The sequence below is a fragment of the Triturus cristatus genome, chromosome 9, assembly GCF_964204655.1.
Source record: "Triturus cristatus chromosome 9, aTriCri1.1, whole genome shotgun sequence".
Classification (NCBI taxonomy): Eukaryota; Metazoa; Chordata; class Amphibia; order Caudata; family Salamandridae; genus Triturus; species Triturus cristatus.
In genome coordinates this window covers 753,101,760-753,123,114 of record NC_140592.1, presented here as the reverse complement: position 1 = coordinate 753,123,114, position 21,355 = coordinate 753,101,760, and the positions used below count along the sequence as shown (strand labels likewise).

The following is a 21,355-nucleotide window of genomic DNA, read 5'->3' as shown; positions in this document are numbered from 1 at the left end:
CAGTCCTCGGCTTCCTGCTTGTTGGAGATCCTTAAATAGCAAAGGTCATGACATGGTGGTCTTTCCTTTTTCCTTTTTATGCCCAAAGGCATGGGGCTCTCTTCCTCCTAGATTTGCACGATTACCAGTCATTTCACCTTTAGGAAACTCCTAAAAACATAGCTATTCACTTAGTAGGTATTTATGGTGTACTACATAATGCATGATTCCTACTAGTGCCAGGACACCCTAATCTGTAAATGCTTTCTTAACAAAACTCTATAATAAAATAATTGAATGCTTCCTCACTCCACATTAGCGTAACTATTCTGAACCTCCCAAGGCTGCGTCTTGAGTCTGGTCGCACTACTCACCTGGCAGCGCCCGCTCTCCTTAGGAATGGGTTCTTCGTTGACATCCAAGCAGCCAACTAACTCTTCCAATTCACTCTCTCACACTTCTGTAATGTGCTGTCGTACTGCTGGACTCGCTTGACGTGCGCTACTTGTTTAATATTTCTTTATCACTTTCGTAGCTAATGTACCCTCTGAAAGGTATGTCTAGCATTTCTTGTAAAGGCAGCCTCCCATAAAGATATCTAATTTTCCTGTTCTCCATTCTAATGTTTCAAGGTGGAGGTTCTTGACCCCCGCAAGCAGTGGACCAAGGACAGCCGATCTCTCCGTCCTGATGCTTTGGGCTTCAGTAGGACACCCAACAAACCAAAAAAGGTAAATGTGTGTGTGAAAAAATGCCACCCATAACTGAAAGAATCACAGCATCAGGACCATGGGAACCAATCCAACACAAGACCTAAGGAGCCAAGCAAAGGTTCACAGGACCAGCGCGCCCCTACCAGTGGCGTCCAGCACCAGAACTAAAGAGGCCTAAAGCAGGACCATGAGAGCTAATCATCCGATTTAGTGCCATTCAGCCATCTCCTGGATTTCTGCAGTTGACTTGCATGTAGACTTTGCACTGTATTTTTGCATCCTGTGACTGACAGTCATGTAAGTGTTTGAATGTTCTGTGTGTCTTATAGGTCTGTCATCGGATTCATTTAGTACTTTTTGTCAGGCTAACCTAGAGCAGGGCAGGAAGTCCTAAAATCTCATGCCTGAGAATTTTGAATGTCCTCTAGTTTCATGCATAAAGGTATGGAAGTTAATGACAAAAATAATGGATGTGACTTGATAGGCCAAGGGACAGTCAAATTGCGCTTTTCAGTTCTAAAAACAAATTAGACGAGCAGCTGGAGCGATTGATAGGACAATATCTAAACACATGGACTGTAGGAAGGGAAACACCAAAGGAAAAGAACACTGGATGTTAGCTAGTTAAGAGTTCTCCTGAGGCTCCAAACCAGGTAGTCATATTTTAAACACAGTGCAGTCTCTGGAAGTTGTTGACTTCCTGACATATAGTAACTTTTTCAGAACTTACAAAACGCCCACGAGAGCTTACCAGATTCATTGCCTGTGAGTTTTTGTTTCCAATCAATCGCCTTTTGATTCTCTCTCTCATCACAGAATTATTTTACGCGTGGGATCTGCTACTTCATCCTTCCTTGCCTGCTTCTGCTGCCAGCTGCCTGGTACCTGTGGGAGTTCGGCTGTCCTGTGTCCCTCTCGGAGTTTCCAAGTCACATCTCATTTTCACAGCTTTGGAGAGTGCAGGAGAAGGAGGCGTGCTCATCTGACTGCAGGTAATATGCAGACAAACGCATACGTACCCCCTGGTAGGGTGGTCCTTCCTGCTACCTTACCCACATACCTGCCCAATCCACCAAGGAGTTCATGCCTTGAATTGATTGTTCTTTGTGATAGTTCTTAAAGTCTTTTTCTCTCAAAGTCTCATTTTAGTTGTCAAGCCCTTGCTCGTTGAGATCTTCAAGCTCTTCTCAGAAGCCCCACTGCATTTCACTTTAAGTTTATTCTTGGCTGTTCCTCTTCAACTCAGTTCTAAATAATACTGGGTATCATTTACAGTGGTGAGCCAATGCTTATCTTTATTGGGTTTTAATGTAAATGGAACACATACATTATAAGTTGATGGGGGGGAAGGGACCATCCACAGAGCCTATGTATTTACAGTGGCTGCTAATATTTTCACTAATTTTCAAGTTTTGTGTTCGACTCCCAGCAAAACACTCATCATTTCATCTGACAATGGGGGTTAATTGTGTACCATTAAACTGGATAATAATAACATATGTTATTTTTTGAGGTTAGAAGAGGCAGAAGCACGAGTGAAAAGGTAAATGTCAATTAGGGTGTGGAATTCCTATGGCCAGACGCCCAGGACATATTGTTTGGGGTCAAGGGCAAAACGTTTTCATGTTTACATAGTCCTTTGGAAAAGTAGGCCCAGTGCTTTAAAGCACAAACTCTTTTCCAGTACACCGGTTGACGAATGTTCGCGAAATTTTCAAAACTTGTGGCCCGCTCCGAACCTGAAAGTCTCGGGGTGATTTTTCAAGTGGGGGCCGAGAAAAAAGGGGGGGTCCCAAAACGTGATTTCCCCATGCAATTTTCCATAGGGACCGTTAGTCGCAGCTACAGCCCGAACTGCTGAACGGAATTACACCAAATTTGGCAAAGAGGTAGCCCGTGGTTCACACTCGTGCCTTTTGGTTAAATGGTGTAAATCCGTTCAGTAGTTCCTGAGAAATACAAAAGTAAAAAGATAGATATATCTAGGGCTGCGGATCCTCCTGAGCACGAGCTTTATGCTAATTGGCTGTCAACACTTCAAACCAGGAAGTGTTGGCAGCACAGCAGTGAAAAAAACGCAAAAAGGGGGCAGGGTAGAAACACCCTGACCTCCTATGCCTGCTCAGGGGGTCCCACAAGGATGGAGGTAGCTGGTGGGCTAGTTGCACCCCAGGGACCCTCAGGATTCAAGGGGAGTTAATCCCCCAACTTAAAACGTGCCACAGGGCGCGTTTGCACAGTGGTGAAGGGAGGGGGCGGGGCCTGAGGTGACGTGTGCAAACACGCCCTGTGGCACGTTTTAAGTTGAGTAATTAATTCCTCTTTAATCCTGAGGGTCCCTGGGTGCCAACTAGCCCATCAGGTAACTCCAGTAAGCACCACGGAGCTGCGTTGCTGAGTGTTGTAAAAAGGGGCATGGCCTCTGAACACCTCTCTGCAACGCAGCTCCCTGGCGCATACTGTAGGTACCTGGTGGGCTAGTTGGTCCCCAGGGAGCCTCAGGATTGAAGAGGAATTTATTCCCCAACTTAAAATGCGCAACAGGTCGTGTTTGCAAACATGTCACCTCAGGCCCTGCCCCCGTCCTTCACCATTGTGCAAACGCACCCCCTGGCGAGTTGTAAGTTGGGGAATTAATTCCCCTTCAATACTGAGGGTCCCAGAGGGCCAACTAGCTCACTAGGTATCTCCAGTATGCGCCAGGGAGCTGCGTTGCAGACAGGTGTTCAGAGACCATGCCCCTTTTTACACCTCTCTGCAACGCAGCTCTGTGGCGCTTACTGGAGGTACCTAGTGGGCTAGTTTGACCCTAGGGACCCTTAGGATTCAAGGGGACTTAATTTCCCAACTTAGAACGGACACAGGGCGCGTTTACACAGTGGTGAAGGGAGGGAACGGGGCCTGAGGTGACGTGTGCAAACACGCCCTGTGGCATGTTTTAAGTTGGGGAATTAATTCCCCTTCAATCCTGGGGGCCAACTAGCCCACCAGGTGCTTCCAGTAAGCGCCACTGTGCTGCGTTGCAGAGAGGTGGTCCAGGCCGTGCCACTTTTTACACCTCTCTGCAACGCAGCTCTGTGGGGCTAACTGGCGATACCTGGTAAGCTAGTTGGACCCAAGGGACACTCAGAATTCAAGGGGACTTTATCCCCCAAATTAAAACGGCCACAGGGAGTGTTTGCACACGTCAGCTCAGACCCGCCCTCTCTTCACCAGTGTGCAAACGCACCCTGTGGCGCTTTTTAAGAGGTAGTTTTAATCCCCCTGCCCTATTATGTACTAGGGGCTTACAGAGGAGGTCATTCTAATCACAGGGGTACCCCAACGCATAGTGTTTCCTAGTGTATGTAGGTGTTTTAACTGTATTCTAAGTATCTTTTAGCATAGCACTGGCTCTAGGACTGGTTAGTCAGTGAGTTACCACCAGCACCCATCTGAAAAAGTTGAGGGTACTGGATGATTTTGCAACAATGCCTCTTTCTGCTCCTCTGTCTGTTCTTTCTGCATGTCTTCCTTCTTCCTGCACTTTTCTTCTTCTTTGTAGACTTCTTTTTCTTCTTTCTGCATTTCTTTTTCTTCTTTCTGTGTGTTTTTTCTTCTTCCTTCACATGTCCTACCACTGTAGGCATAGTTAGAAACTAGCATTTAAAACACCTTAGAAATTAACTGAAAAAAACATAGGTTTCAGGCACGTTATAGTTAAAAAATTAGCATTTAAAAAACCATTGAAATTCACTGGAAAAAAACCATAGGTTTCAGGCACGTTACAGTTAGGAATTAGCATTTAAAAAACCTTAGACATTCACTGAAAAACCCATAGGTTTCAGGGGTGTTATAGTTAGCTGGACATTTCACTCGTACAAAACCATTGAAATTCCTCCGTTATAGTTAGTTCTGCTAACTATAACTCGGGTGCCCGCAATCCACTGCTGATGATGTCACATATTACATCATTCATGACATGGTCAGTGACATCACTGATGACATCTCAAATGACATCACTGATGACATCATCCATGTGACAATCAGATAAACCTCATCATACACTAGTTTAACCTTTCATCACTCACTGTAAAATCCATTGACACACCAATACAAGTTTCTAAAAACCCACCCAGTGATTCCTAGATCTACACACACATCTAATCACTTACCTATAGATTCACTGCCCTGCTGTCGCGCACTTATCGCGGGGGGCGCCTCCTGGTTTAAATGATAGGAGCCTTCCCCCCCAGCCTGGGTGCATCAACACGCTGCCGAGCGTGTTGCCGGCATTGTGGAGGGAAGATCGGCACTGACCTCTCAGATCAGCGGATCTAACCCATTCCTCCTGACTGCAGGGGGGAGGGGGGGTCCCGGTGCCCGGGGATCCAATCCTCCATTTTAGGTTCCCTATTGCCTCGTGGACACTAGGCTCCACAAGGGAAGATCCATCAATAATGGGCATAAAAAGATAAGTAAACATAGTAAGGAAAAGAGGACTGAAGTAAAGTAAAGAGAAAAGCAGCGGCCATCTTGGAACGGTGTTTAAAAGCACGCAGGAAAGGAGGAAACAGAGAAGGTGACCCCAAAAGCTAAGGAAAGTAAGCATCACAGCCAAAAGGGATAGGGTAAAGAAGAAAGAGAGATAGAAGTAAGAAAGTGAGACAATGGTAATAAGCTTATAGCCATCAGGCTGCCATGCCTTCACCATCTCCTACCCCCCAACCTATCTAAAAACGCAGCCAAGCAAGTACAAACACACATTTCTGAAATCTCACCCGGAGACACTGATATCAGACCCTTATTTCTGCACCAACAAGGGCATAATATCGAATGACCTCATCTTCCACACCAAAAAACGTGCACAGTGGAGTAACACCCTCTACTCCTTGCTTCGAATCGCCAATACCAAAAAAACCCTCATGCCCTCAAACTGACGGTTACAGCTTCGAACTTCTGCAAGGCGAATGCCACCATATCCATATACAATAATGGTAATATCCTCATACAAGCTTCTGACAGCAATCTAGCACTCATTGACGAGATCTTTCCTACTCTCAAAAGAGCAGTGAACAGCAAGAAAAATTCTTTCCCCGACACAATCTCTGCAACGTAATCCATGAATGACCCATAGGGACCTCATGTCTCGCCAAACCCCCAACGACCCCCACATGTCCCTCACAACTGACTCAACCGCTCCAGGACCCAGGGGTCCAGCTCGGACAGCCATAAGCATAGATAACGAGCACCACAACCCCAATGATCCCTACATGTCCCTCTCAACCGACTCAACCACACTAGCGCCCCGGGACCCAGCTAGGACATCCACAAGCATAGATAACATGCCCTACTCCCCCAACGATCCCTACCCGTCCCTCACAACTAACTCAACCACACCAGGGCCCATAAGCTTTGTTAACGACCACCTCAATGCAGGCACACACCTGATTCACCGGATAACTAAGGGAGAATGTAACAGCCGAAACTACACCCCTGACATTCCAATCGCCCAACCAGCAGATGAGCTACCTGACAAATCTCCTCCTGATCCGACACTTACTTTGATCCCCTGTCAACCCCTAACACCCTCGCTGCCCTACCCGCTCAACCAAACCCTACACACAGCGACCATACCCCCCTCACATGCAGCTACCCTTCTCATGGTAGCACATTATGAGACCACCCCTCACATCGACTCTGACCCACCTACTACCCTCACTACTCAACTAACTCAATCAAATTATAATAATGATATCCCCACTCAATATGATATCCAGATCTCAAAGCAACCAGGCCATAATGAAGGAACACATTCCCACACACTTAACTAACTGTCCTAACCATGACTGGACCGCTCGGTTCAACGAGTTAACCTTAGGTCTAGCCCAGCTCAAGGATGAAATGCAAAAACTCTCATCAATCACCAATGAACACCTCAACTCTAATAAAGTCACTAGCGCCACTGTTAACCGAATTAGTCAGCACACCAGCAGGTACTTCACCACGAATCCACACCCAGTCTATACATCACGGAGTAAAATACCCTCACCCAACGACCCGTATCGCCCTACGAGGGCATTGGATTATCTATCAAACAATGACCTAAACGACCTTCTCAATTCATACACAAGCCATAATGACAGTAGCAAGTCTCCAGATGGCACTATCCAATCCATCCGACCCAACCCCTACAGAGAACCCACTCACAACCACAGATCCATAATTAGGGAAAACCTCACAAAAATCAAGATAACGCAATCAACCCTCACTCACTCGACTAGCAAATTAAAGTGTGCACTAATCAACTGCAGATCAGCCAACAAACATTCTACGGTCATCTATGATCTCATTCTCTCGAATGATCTGGACATCATCATCCTCACCGAAACATGGCTAAAGAGTTCCTCTGCTCCCATCCTTAACCTACTGGTCCCCCCTAGTCATGACATACTTCGCATGGATAGAAACGAGAAACCCGGAGGAGGACTAGCCTGCATCTATCGAAACACAATCACAGTTAATCAAGCAGACTCCATATCCTTATCCTCCTGTGAATATCTCTGCACCAACATATCGGACGGCAAGGGCATCATCTGCCAACTCCACATAACATACCACCCCCCGGGCGACAATCTGAAGTTCATTGATGAACTAATGGAAGTCATTACAGCCAACGCCAACTCACAAGTGCCGCAGATCTTTCTGGGAGACTTCAATCTCCATTGGAACAATAATGGCGATCATGATGTAAGCGGTCTCAAATCCTTTCTGGCAGACCAGGAGCTGTCCCAATTCTGTGACAGCCCAACCCACAACAAGGGGGAGACATTAGATCTCATCATAGCAACAAAAAAAAACACTATATCACTAGAATCCATCCTCCCATGTGACTGGACTGATCATTACAGCATCTTCTTCTCCATCAACAGTAAGGTAACTCCAAAACGAAGCCAACCTACTAAAACAAAACAATGGAAAAGGAATATCCAAAACATCAATCCCAATGCCCTGATATCCCAATGCAATTCCGCCCTAACCCCATCAGCAGACATGGCTGACGTCCATGATCTCACAGACTTCTACAACGTCACTATGCTTGAAATCCTTGATACCACAGCGCCCCTCCAAGAGAAAAATATCTCCTCCAAAATCTCCAAACCATGGTTCAACGAGAATCTAAACTCGGACCAGCGCAAGTTAAGACTAGATGAGCGAGCTTGGAAATCAGCACCTTCCACTGATCACCTATACCAACTTAGGGTATTGAGAAACACTTACAATAGAAAAATCTTAAAAGCTAAAGCAGACTTCTTCAAAACACAGCTGAACAAGGCCATTAACCGTCCCAAAAAGCTATTCGAAATCGTAAAACAACAATCGCTTAACTCTACAAATGTAGTGGAGCTAAGCAACCCAGCTACCCTGAGCTGCGACGAGCTTGCCAAATTCTTCCTAGAAAAGACTAGAGTCATTGAAAATGACATTCAATCCAAGAAGGTTCCCCAACAATCTACTGACCAAGAATCTACTCTTTACTCACAGATCAAGGACCTCTTTAACTTTCCGATCGAAGTTCCAAAAAACAATACCAACTGGCACTCCTTCTCACCCATCCCTGAACACGAAATCTATAGCACCCTGCTAGTGATCAACCCTGCCAATCATTTCTCCGATCCCCTACTACCATCTGTATTCAAAATGATAAAGACCTCTATTCTACCACTATGGGCAAAAATTGTTAACGCCTCTCTGAGGCAAGGTTCCTTACCTGACTGCCTTAAAATAGGGCAGGTAACGCCTATACTAAAGAAAGTCAACTCCCTCTCCACAGATCTCAACAACTACTGCCCTATATCCAGCATCCCCACTCTGGCGAAGTTATTGGAAAAATGTGTTCAAATTCAACTTTGCAAACACATCGAGAACTTCAACCTCCTAGATAAACACCAATCCGGCTTCCGGCAAGGTCACAGTACTGAATCAGCACTCACTCATATAATGGATGACATCTTAAAAATGTTCGATCATAACGAATCGTGCTCATTGATACTCCTTGATCTATCATCCGCTTTCGACACGGTTAAACACGACAATCTACTGGCCCTTCTTGAACGAAGGATGGGCCTTACCGGTCCAGTGTTACAATGGTTCACCTCTTTCCTAAGCAACAGAACCCAAAGAATCAAGATGAAGCAATCACTCTCTCAGCCATCCATGGTCACCCTAGGAGTTCCACAGGGATCAGCACTATCACCAGTCCTTTTTAATCTACTCATGGAACCCTTTGCTAATGCGCTGAACTCCGCAAACATTCTATATCACCTATACGCGGACTATTCTCAAATATATATGAAAATCTCCTCACCAGATGACTTCATTTCCCTCAACGCCATTCTACATAATACCCAAAACTGGCTCAATGGCAACCACCTCATGCTCAATACCAAGAAAACTGAGTTCCTCCACATCTCCCCCCCAATCACACACCCAAGATAGACTTATGGCTGAAGCATCTAACTTCCCTTGATTGCGTCCCACACATCATTGACTCCGCAAAATCCCTGGGAGTCACCTTTGACAAACATTTAAATATGCAGGCACAAATCTACAATGCCACCAAGGGAGCCAATTTTCAGTTGAGTATCTTAAGGAAACTTAAACCCTTCCTCCCACAGACTGATCTAAAATTGGTGGTTCAAGCGCTAGTACTACCAAGACTGGACTATGGAAGCACCACGCTATGCGGTCTTCCAAAATACAAGCTAGCACCGATCAGGGCATCGCTTAACGCTGCGGCCAGGCTGGTCTCCGGAACAAAAAGAAATAACCACATCACACTGGCCCTGAAGGCTTTGAACTGGCTGCCCTACAAGTCGAGAATACAACTAAAGATCACCTGCATGACACATAACGCCCTAAATAGCAACACCCTCAGCTATCTAGTGCAAAAGCTAGAGTGGTCGGGAGGTTGCAGACATACGCGAAGCGCAAGCTCACTACTACTAAAACCTCAATCCTTCCACAAAAAGAGAACTGGGTGCAGAGCTTTCTCAGGTATCGCACCGAAGATCTGGAACAACCTTCCACCAGACATACGCAGAATCTCCTCTTTTACCACCTTAAAAAAAGAAGCGAAATTGTTTCTAATGAACAAATTAACATCCTAAATATTTAACAGTTTGTTGCCTATTTGCCACCAATTATTTCCAAACACCAATGTCTACCTCTTTTGTATTACATGCGATTTCCGACTGTATGTATAACTTGTGAGAATTATGTACTGTAAAGCGCTCTGCTACTCCCGTGGGTCATGTTCGCGCTATATAAAACTTTATAAATATCAAAATACATGCTGTCAATGATCAATAGAACACTATCAAATATACTTGTACACCTATATCGACATTACACACTAGCAAACATCCTATTCACTTATGCAGTCATCCTACTCACTTATCCAAACAATGGATCATACTTACATTTAGTCAGCTACACACTTATACAAACACCACTTCATTTATTCATATAGATAGTAACTCATAGTGTGTTATAAAATCACTATTACAAGTATACAGTTATCCATACAGTCACTCATACAATCACTGAGTCTTATGTATACTTATTTATATACAACAACTGTCACATACACTGCCATAAATGTTCAGCTAACTATAACACCCCTGACACCTATGGTTTTTTCAGTGAACATATATATATTTCATTCTCCCTCTCCCTCTCCCTCTCGAAATACACTGAGCACGCATTACTGACTGGTTCCAGTTCATAAACCTTTATGAAAGCTTGCAAATTTAAACAATTTGAGGTCACATAATATGCTCCTAGAATGCTGCTGGATGACACGAATGCCGCCTGTTAGCAATATTGGTGATTTTTTTTGCTTTTGAAATAAAAAGTGCACAAACAAATTCTACCTCGAAATAGTGTTTTGCTAATGTGTTGTTAACCCCTTCGACGCTTATGACGGAACGGTTCCGTCATGCACGTCGGTTGGGCTGTGCTTATGATGGAACCGTTCCGTCATGGCCCCGCCCGCGCTCAGAACCTTCAGCACCGCGCGGAAATCCGCGCAGCGCTGAAGGGGTTAAACTGTAGGTACCGTTTCTCTAAGCCACCAAACGGTTTGATAAATGCCAATATAAACAAAAACAAGGGAAAATTACAGTAAAGCCAATATGAGCAACATGAAAATAGGTTAGCGGCCCAATTCTTAAAGAAACACACAAAAGTGTACCCGCAGATAATTGTCCGTGCATTTATGCAGAATTACAACTTCCAGAACTTCGCAAAATTTCACCCAAGTATGCCACTTGTATGGATTGTGTTTTCGCATGAGCAAATATACAAAGTCACTGATGAAGAATCACAGCAGATCGATTCAGCCTTTCTTCCTCCAAAGGTTGATAACATGAGTACCAATGAGTTGGATAAGAACAGCTGTTATTTCAGCGCCAATAGATGCTAGGTTGAAAGTGCGTTTTACATGTACACATGTGGTGTTATGCTATATTGCTCATGCGAAAATCTGCTGAGTGGTAGCAAATTCAGCCTTTCTACGCCCCCTTTTTTCCCACTCTTGGAACATTTTTACTCCTGCCTTCATCAGAAGTAAACTTCCAACCTTTTCTAGTGTGGGAGGGGGATTGAAGAGGAGTTGATGAATACCCCTGTTATGGTAAATGTTATGTTAAATGTTTTTATAAAACGCAACAATTACCCGGAGGCTTCTAGGTGCTGTAATCATGCAGAGAAAAAGCTAGCCCATCTATTTGTTGAAAAGCCAGGTTTGAGGGCTTTTCTAAAAGACAATATATGCGGCAATGTCTTGGTATGCAGGGGCAGAGAGTTTCAGAGTTTAGAGGCCCCTACCACAAAGCTTTTTCCACCCAAGAGAATGCTTAACTTTAGGGGCACCAATGTGCCTAGCAGTGGTAGAGCGAAGCGGCCTCACTGGCTGTTACCATCTGAGACGGTCTTTGAGGAATTTCTGGCCTGAATCATGTAAGGCCCTCAAGGTGATACAGAGGACTTTGAAACTCATGCTTTGTTTAACTGGGAGCCAACGAAGCTTCCGTAAAGTGGGTCTAGCTGATTTGAAATTTGGGGATTCGCAATACCAACCTAGCCTCTGCATTTTAAACATGCAAGTTAGTGGGTTTGCACAGACTTGCAGGGAATTCCAACTCTTAACCTACCGCATAGTCAGAGAGGATGTTATCAAAGCACTGATAGAATGCTGCCACAATTTGTCCCCTCACTGCTTGGCACCAAATACGGACAAGTGGATATTTTGAGAGGGCAAGCAGATTAATGACACATTGTGCCCCAGGGCAAGAAGATATTTGATAAAATTCCACATCCCTTATTATTATTTTTCTACTGGATTATGATACTCATTGACAAGGTACTTCACCACTCCTTGGTGTCCACATTAGCTTAAACCTTGTTTTCGGGAAATGGTGAGTTCACCAGGTTTGTATTACTTGGTCGTCATGCATGTTCATGACCTTCTGCCCCTGCGAACTTCCGCTATTTCTGGACCAAGGGCCTTTTTTTTTTTCTGGCTCCAACTCCAATATTTATCCTTTTCCAAGCACTCCTAATGGTTCTAGAGACCCCTGTTCTGCTCACCCATCTCTAGGGACTTGCCCAACAGATGCTATTAAAAGCAAAAGTAACAAATGATGGACGGAATGCTGAACAATGCAAACATTCACCCTCAGTCACGAGGATGTGGGTTTAATCTATTGTTCTTTTGCTCACCACGCCACCCCAGTTTTCACCCAGCCATATGCAAATCAGTCTTGACCCTGTGCCTCATGGAAACAGTCCAGCCCTGGCTGCCAAGCGAGGTCCTCCCTGAACCAGAAACCAGCATCCTGGGACCGGTTTCGGGGCATCACCCCATATCAGCCAGGCTAGCTTGAATCCAGTGGCGCAGTGAGCAGGGGACCCACATCTGGGCATACACTTCCCGCTGAGGGCGACAAAAGCAAAAGGAACAAATGATGGATGGAATGATGAGGGGTGAAACACCAAAACCAGTCCTAGGATGCTTGTTTCCGTTCCAGGGAAAACCTGGCCTGGCAGTTCGAGCATGACTATTCCCATAGGGAACAGGGTCAAGACTGATTTGCATATTACTGGGTTTAAACTGGAATGACATGGGAAGCAACAAAACGATGGGTTTAGGCCCAGATCTCTGTACTGGGGGGAATGTTTGAGATTGATCAGCATTCTGTCAATCAATTGTTCTTTTTGCACAACACATGCTATCAGCAGTTGTATAGTGTGCTTCTACTATTTGTATGGCTCGGTAGCACATTACAAGTCTGATCACCCTTTCCATATGATTTTAGGCGACTGGTTGAGTTTGGTTAGTGAAGACGTGTTTGTCCAATAACTTTTAAATTATGGTCCATAATGGGTAATAGGAAAAAAGGGAATCCAATCTGTGGGTGATATTTTTGATGTACCTTGTATACGAATGTGTGTGTGTGTGCTCGCTAAGGAATTTTACAGTTTATATCATTCCAGTAGACTGAATGGTTGGCCTTTGGCTTGTATAGTGAAAGTCTTCTGTACATTCTCACCTATAGCCACTTACAAAGCATTGATGCAATGCTGTGAGGGTTTCATATCTTTAGACTAAACTCTTCAAATTCTAATATGTTGGTGCGGTGAGAGGGATGTGTTGTTTAGATGGCAATGCTTTGCCAAATGTGTGGTTTTGGTGACTAATGTGTTTTATTGGAATAGAGCAAATTGTAAGTGTATCAATCAATCAGTGTCTTATAAAGTGTGACTACACACCCATGACAGTCTCAAGGTGCTGGGTGGCGGGGGACGCTGGACGCTGGATCTGCAGTTCAGTCGAAGAGCCATGTCATGAGGTCCTTGCTGAACTGCAGTAACAACGGTGATTGCCTGAGGTGCAGAGGCAGGGAGTTCCAGGTCTTCGCAACAAGGTAGGAGAAGGATCTTCCTCCAGCCGGGGTCTTGCAGATCAGTGGGATGGTGGCCTGGACCGGTTGGGCAGCGCAGAAATGTCTAGTGGGAGTGTAGAAGGACAGGCGGTGGTTAAGGAACGCAGAACCAGTGTTGTGGCGGGCTTTGAAGGTGTGCGTGAGAAGCTTGAAGGTGATTCTATTGTTGACAGGTAGCAGGTGAAGGTCTCTCAGGTTGCCGTTGATGTGGTCGCAGCGTGAAAAGTTCAGGATGAGTATGGAAGTGGTGTTCTGGACGGTCTGCAGATTATTTTTTTTGAAGAGTTTCTGGGTGGTACCGGCGTAGAATACGTAGTCGTAATAGTCTGCTGCTGAAGAACGCATGGGTGACCGTTTTCCTGAGCTCAGTGGGGATCCGCTTGAATATCTTATGAAGGAGGCGGAGCGTGTGGAAGCAGGAGGACGAGACGGCGTTTATTTGTAGGTTCATTGAAAGCGTGGAGTCCAGGATGATGCTGAGGTTTTGTGTGTGATCCGTGGGTGTGGGGGGGATTCCGAGCGCTGCGGGCCACCAAGAGTCGTCCCAGGCAGAGGGGGAGGGGCCCAGGATGAGGACTTCGGTCTTATCTGAGTTAAGGTTGAGGCAGCTGTTCTTCATCCAGGTGACTGTATTTCACTCATTGTGGAAGTTGCTCTTGGCGGCTGTGGGTTCGTCTGTGAGGGAGCGATTCAGCTGGGTGTCATCGGCTTAGGAGACTATGTTGAGTCTGTGGCTTCTGACTATGTCTGCAAGTGGGGCCAGGTAGAGGTTAAAGAGGGTGGGGCTCAGAGAGGATCCCTGAGGCACTCTGTAACTCATCTCTGTGGGTTGTGATTTGAACTGTGGAAGTCTGACTCTTTTCGTTTGACCGGTAAGGAAGGAGCAGAACCATCCTAGGGCTTTGTCGCGGATGCTGGTGTCATGGAGTTTTGCGCAGATGGTGTGGTGGGAGACTGTGTCGAAGGCGGGCGAGAGGTCCAGGAGGATGGGCAGAAATAAATATTATGTATTTTTGATTGGGTGTATTTTTCGAAGTACGAGGATAGCCAACTTTATTGCATATTGGAACTATTTAGGATGTATGGTACAAACTAGTGTGTAATGTAATGTAATGTGGACTTGTAGAGCGTAAACGAATCACCCGTGAGGGTATCCAGGTGCTGATCAGGTGAGGGGCCGATAGAGATTTATTCGAGCAGCCAGATATCCAGTCTCCTGTAGCAATTTATGATCATGGTGGATTCTCTGATGTCCTGGAGGCGGGTGTTCCACTTCTTTGCTGCCAGGTAGGAGAACGATCAGCCTCCAGTCCTCCTCCTGCAGATGTGGGGTGTATGTGCGAGAGCGAGGGAGGCCGAACGTAGTTTCCGGATTTGTCGGTGGAAATGGAGACAGTGATTGAGGTATGTGGGGCCTGTCTTGTGCAGTGCCTTGTAGGCATAGGTGAGTATCTTGAACTGGCAGCGTTTCTGGATGGGGAGTCCGTGAAGTTCATGGAGGTGTGGCGAGATATGGGTGTCTCGAGGGAGGCTGAGTACCAGTGTTGCTGCGGTGTTCTGGATGGTTTGGAGCTTGTGTGTGAGGAGATGCCAAAGTAGGGTGTTGCCATAGTCCAGTCTGCTTGTGACCAGGGCCTTGGTGACGGTCTTTCTGGTATCTACGGGAAGCCATTTGAAGATGATCTTGAGCTTGTGGAGGATGTTGAAGCAGGTGGACGAGACCGCGTTGATGTGGGATCTCATGGTGAGGTCGGTGTCCAGGATTATGCCCAGTCCCCGGTCAGTGGGTGTGGGGGTGGGTCCCAGCTCGGTGGGCTACAGGGTGATGTCCCAGGGAGAATGGTTGGAACTGAAGATCAGGACTTCTGTTTTCTTGGCGTCAAGCTTCAAGCAGTTGGTGCACATCCAGGCGGTAACCTCTATCATGCATCTTTTGAAGTTGCTTTTGGTGGTGTGGGGTCTTTGTACAGGGACAGAATGAGCTGATTGTCATCAGTGTATGAGATGACTCTGAGAACAGATGATTTTCTCTAGGGGGGCACAGTAGATATTGAAGAGGGTGGGGTTTGGATTAACCTTTCAGGACACCACAGATGACGTCCTGGGACTCGGAGGTGAAGGGAGGCAGCCCGACCCATTGGTTTCTTCCTGTCAGGAAGGAGGACAGCCATTGGAAGGCTGGGCCTTGAATTCCTGTGTCGTGCAGTCTGGTGATGAGTGTATGGTGGGAGACTAGGTCGAAGGCAGAGGAGAGGTCGACAAGAATAAGGGAAGTGGGAGTGCCCTTGGTCCATGATGGTGGGAATGTCGTCTGTTTCTTTGATGAAGGCAGTCTCGGTGCTGTGATTGCTTTGGAGGCCGAATTGACAGTGGTTTAGGAGTTTGTGCTGTTCGGTGTATCAGGAGAGTTTGGTGTTGATTATCCTTTCCATAATGTTTGTAGGGAAAGAAAGCTTTGAGATGGGTCTGGAGTTGCTGAGAGTTTCTGGGTCCACAGAAGGTATCTTCGGAAGAGGGGTGACATCTGTGTGTTTCAAGACATCCGGGAACGGGGCTGTGGAGATGGAAGTGTTAATTAATAATGGTCTGTAGAGCTATGGTACTTGTAGGTCCGCTGAGGGGGAAGAAGCGGCTAGGGCAAGGATCCATGGGGGCACCTGAGAGGGTATATGCCATGGTTGCTGCGGTTTCTTCGGTGGTCGTCGATGACCAGTTGTTGAGAGGTGGGCTCCTGTGGTGGGGGCCAGCAGTGGTGGTTGTATCGTGGGGAGAGGTAGAGGTTCAAAGTTCTTGTAGATATTGGCAATCGTGTCATGGAAGAAATGTGAGACTTGGTTATGGAGTTCTTGTGATGTGGTGATTATGTTAGATCAAGCTGTGGAATGGATGAATTCTCTGACGATCGCTAGGAGTTCTTTGGATTTGTTGTTGCCGGCTGTGATCCTCTGGGACTGGGCCTTCTTCTTGGCCCTCTTTCAAATCGTGGTGGTATGATCTGAGTGAGTATTTGTAAGTGCTCTTGTATGTGGACTCCGTGAGGATCGGCACTTCCTCTCCAGCTGTTTGCAGTGTCTTTTAGCTTTCCTGAGGGTGTCTGTGTACCAGCTTGTGTGTTTGGTAGGTCGTCTGGGTTTGTTGGTTTTGAGGGGTGCCAGCCTGTTTGCACAGGTGATTAGGCAGTTGTTGAGGCTTAGGGCGTTTCTTTTGGAGTCTTTGGAGAAAGTGGGCAGATGTAGCCTGAGGGTGTTGAGTCAGGCTTGTTGGGTGGTGTTTTTCCAGTTGCGGCTCTAGAGCTACAGAGAGAGAGGTACAGATGGCGTGATTGTAGGTGTGTAGATGATGAAGTGAGTGAAAAAGTGGGTTATCCAGGGGAGCGGGAGGGTCTGGCTGACCTTGTCTGTGTTGCTGGTAGCAAAAATGGGGTCCAGGGTGTGACCTGTGTGCTTGAGGCCGATGTTGTGGAGATAGTCAAGTAGGTCCGTGGTGTTGGGTCTGTGAGGTCGTCGAGATGGAAGTTGAGGTCGCCTAGAAGAAGAAAGTGTTTAGAGTTGAAGGTGATTTCGTTGCTGAATTTTTGCCGGGGGCCCAGTGGTTGTTAGGCAAGGATACCCTTATGGTGGACTTGCCGTCTGTCTGGATTTGGAAGTGGAGGTGCTCCGAAAAGGTGGTGTCCGGGTCTTTGGTATTGGTGCACTTTGTGGTCTTTGTGTTTTATTGCAAAGCCTTCTCCAGGTTTTGATGCTCTGTCCTGGTGTAGGATTTTGTAGCCTGCTGGGATGGCATTGGAGATGTTGAGCCATGTTTTTGTGAAGAAAGTGAGGTCTGATGAGGGGGTGTGGATGAGGTTCCAGACCTTAGTATGGTGTTTGAGAGAGTGGGTGTTGAGGAGCAAAGCATGAGTAGTTGTGGGGAGGTGATAGAATTGCTGTGGTTGGTGAGTGTGTGTAGTGGTCGGTGTTGGCCTTGTGACGGGCAGGAGAGCGGTCCTGGGGCGGCTGGGGCACAAGGCACCAACTCCATATGTGTAATGTTGGGTTATTTCCTGATATTGGGATAGTTAACTGTAAGGCATAGCTGTGCCTGGTATGGGCTTTGATTTTTTTTAAAGTTATACAGCCCCATTCCTTGAAAGGCAATACAGCTTTGGACACGTCCCAAAGATATGTCCTTCTTGATACCAAGAAGGGGGCAGTTTCTAGGGTTATACTACATGTCTGCGACAAGTGCTGCTTCATGGACACAAGCTCTAAAGCAGGCTCATTTTGACCTAGTTCTGTACACTGCTAGTAACAAATGCCTTCCATAGCTGAATCTCCAGCCTAGTTGAGATAGTCTCTACTTGTGAGGAATTGTTAAGTATATGAGGGAGGGTTTTTGGAATGCATAACAAGTTAGACTAGCGTAGCGGCTTTAGACACCTGTGGGTATTTGGCATCACTCAGTATTATCTTTGAAACTGTTTCCGGTGTTTTTCTACTGGGTGGCAGTGCTCCAGTTAATTGTGAATGGAGGGGGTTTAGGACTAGAGTGCAGACGGGACAATGAGAGATGAGTTGTGTGTTCCTTATGGTGCAGAAAGGTCGGTCTCACATTTGTGTCATTAACCTGTTGAAGCCCCCAATCGTTTCTCAGCAGCCTGCTCTATATTTCTCTGTCACCTGATGTGTTTGTTTAAAACTGACAGGAAGATTTGTGTAGAGTATTTGAGCAACCGGGAACCGCTCCTTTCTCACTCGCCTCCCTAATTTTGGTTATAGTTTTGTTCTGGTGGAAAGCATCCCAGATGGTTTAACCTATGACCCGGAAGCACCTGTCCACATGTCTGTGTTCCAGTCCTGGATGGATCTCATGAATAGCGCCCAGAGCAGTGTGGACATTGCTGCTTTCTACTTCACGCTGCAGGGTGCTGACACAGGCATACAAGATCCATCGAGTGAAGAGGTAAGAGTGGAGAGATGCTGCACAAGGCTCCTCGATTGAAGACGTGAGCAAGAGACCTTGGGGTGCTAGACCCCTTGACTAAACAACTGAGTGAGGAGAAGCTGGGTGCCAGTCCGCTTGACTGAAGAGGTTACAATCGACATACATGTGGGTGGAAGGAGACCAAAGAGGGGAGAGAGTCCATCAAAGAGCTGCAAGACTTTTCACCTTAAAAGGTGATCAAGTAAAGTATAGGTGCAAGATTCCTCTACCAAAAAGGCGGCAGATTTGACTAAGAGGTTCCAATTTAATGTACTGGAGAGTTGAAAGAGAAGACCGCATGCTAGGTCCCTGACTTAAAAGCTGACCATGTGCTGAAGGACCTCATTTTAGAGAGTAGTAACTGGAGATTGAATATGGTGGGAGGGGGCAGAGAAAGGAAAGTTTCAGGTGTAGGACACCTGCCTCTCCACCTGAGGGAGTAGGATGCTAGGTAGCCCATCCTACTCCCTTAAGTACAACCCTAAAAGTCTGCCCTTCAGCTTCCTTTGAGAAGGTGCCACCACTAACAGAGAACTCCAGATTTTCTTTGTCAACTGCTGCCTTGGCTCAAAAAAATATTTGTTGGGGTGCAAGCCACTAGACATTGGACGGAGCGCGTTAACTCACTAGACTAATTGTGAACCATCAATATCCTAGTTTTCTGTGAAATTCTTGATTTTGTGCAGTCTTTAACAACAGTTTTAAATTTGGGCTCTCCAGAAAAAAGTTGAACGCAAAGAGGACAACTAATATTTGTTGTTTGTGCCATTACCCCCATGTTGCCTAGAAACAACTGGAACTGAAGCAAGTGCCTTTTTACTGAAGGGAACTTACCCGACTCGCAAAAAATACCCACCTGTAATCCAGTTCACTCTTTTTTCCTTTCTTTGTGTACTGTTTGACACAATGTATGAGATGTACTTTTTGGCACATGCAAATATCCTACTTTTTGCTTTGAACAAGACTTAGGCATTCTCAATCTAATGTCACCGAAGATGACTCCTTCCTGTGTCACCATTCCTGCTGACGGAGCAGGGCCAGATTATTTTTACTGTAGCACTTGTGCCGTGCTGTGAATGGCAGTTCGGGATGGACTGTTCCCATTGGGTGCAGGGTCAAGACTGATTTGCATATGGCTGGGTCCAACCTGGATTGTCATGGTGAGGGAAAAAACGATGGAGTTAGCCCCAGGTCTCTGTACTGGGGTGAATGTATAACATTGTTCTGCATTCTGTCCATCAACTGTTCTTTTTTGCATGTGAAAGCATCAGTGACATTCTCTTAACGCTCAGTACTCCGAGGAGTCGAAGAGTTGGCTCCACTTAATGAGCTTGTCATTATGCCCAGCTGTCTTTCCAATTGAGATGTGGGTAGAGAGGTGATTGAAACAAATAATCTGATGGTTGTGTAAAAGTCGAAGGTAGAGTTTTTTTTAGGAATGAAGAGGATGGTAGTGAAGCTGTTTGAGGGCATCTCTCATATTGTTAATCTGCCTTGGCAAATGTACTTCCGAATATGGAGGCTTTTTTTTAGATGCAGTGTGTACTGGACCATCAGGCAGTCCTACATAATGATGCACAGCTGGAAGATAATTTACTTCCCCACATTACAGTGAGGCGGGTTTTCACCTTAACCTATAAAATTCTGTGGCTTGGATACTTCCTCTGAATCTGTCTTAGATTTGCCAATGGGGCCTTGATGAAAGGACGCACATCATGTTCAGTCAGTAGTGTTTCAGAGGGCCGAGACTAAGGCTAATCTCCTGATGGATATTTTACAACCTGGCCTTACTACTTCAAAGTCTCTGAAGCCATTTAACAAGCCTTTGGTTGACCATGTCATGGCAGTTTGGTCAAAGCTGCTTTCTGCTCTGACAGTGAATTGTCCCGTTGCTAGGTGCCGTAGGCTGACGCCTGGCGCTCCTAAGGTTCTGATTTAGTTTGGCGAAAAATATGCTCCAGCATCTTGATGATGGAGCACCCGCTACACCTAAATGAAGGTCCTCCCGTTAGATTTACAGTCAGGCGGGCATTAAGTTGGTCAGCGATGAACCCTACTCTGACTAATTCGCAGACATACTGCTCCGATGGCTGACAGAGTAAGGGCCTTTGAAGGTTTAGCCTTTAAACTGTATGCCCGATTTAGAGTGGGCGAACAAATGGATAGTTTTGAATATCCCTTAGTGCTGTGAAAAACCTGGCTGTTAGGGACAGAAAAAAATGTTTAAATGATCCCCTCACCCACCATGGGAGGAAACTCCCATGGTTGGTAAGGATCATTAGCTTTTGTTTTTGAAGACAGGTGTTTTTCATGTTTGATGGAGCTGTCCATCAAACGTTTAACCCCTTGCCAGGAAATCCGGTGACAGTGGTTCTGGTAAGTGACTAGAGCTGTCTGCTGGACCAGCAGATAACTCTAAATTCAGAGGATGGGTACTCAGTCAGGGCAACTAAGTATTTTGCTCAGTCACCCTGATGGAGTAGATACTGTCCCCTGAACTCTAAATCTGGCCGTACGTCAAGGGAGCGATGTAGGTTCTGCCGAGTCAGAGAAGTAATTAGGTTGTTACTAATGGTACTTCCTGGTTCCAAAGAAGGATGTGGTCTTGAGAACAATTCTGGACATCAGGTTGCTGAACTCCTTCCTCAAGAAGGAAAAAGTTAAAGATGATGAGCCTTGCACAGGTTCTATTGGCCTTGGACCACAAGGATTGGA

The 21,355-nt window shown here is 46.0% G+C and overlaps 1 protein-coding gene across 1 annotated transcript in view; it reads left to right on the top strand.

The window, feature by feature from the left end:
- LOC146798765 (5'-3' exonuclease PLD3-like) overlaps window positions 1–21,355 on the top strand; it is a 105,224-nt gene that overhangs the window by 14,977 nt on the left and 68,892 nt on the right. Inside the window, exons 5-7 of the mRNA XM_085626053.1 lie at window positions 612–710; window positions 1,509–1,684; window positions 18,436–18,619. Coding sequence (XP_085482179.1) covers window positions 612–710; window positions 1,509–1,684; window positions 18,436–18,619 — 459 coding nt within the window. The remainder of the gene's footprint in view (window positions 1–611; window positions 711–1,508; window positions 1,685–18,435; window positions 18,620–21,355) is intronic.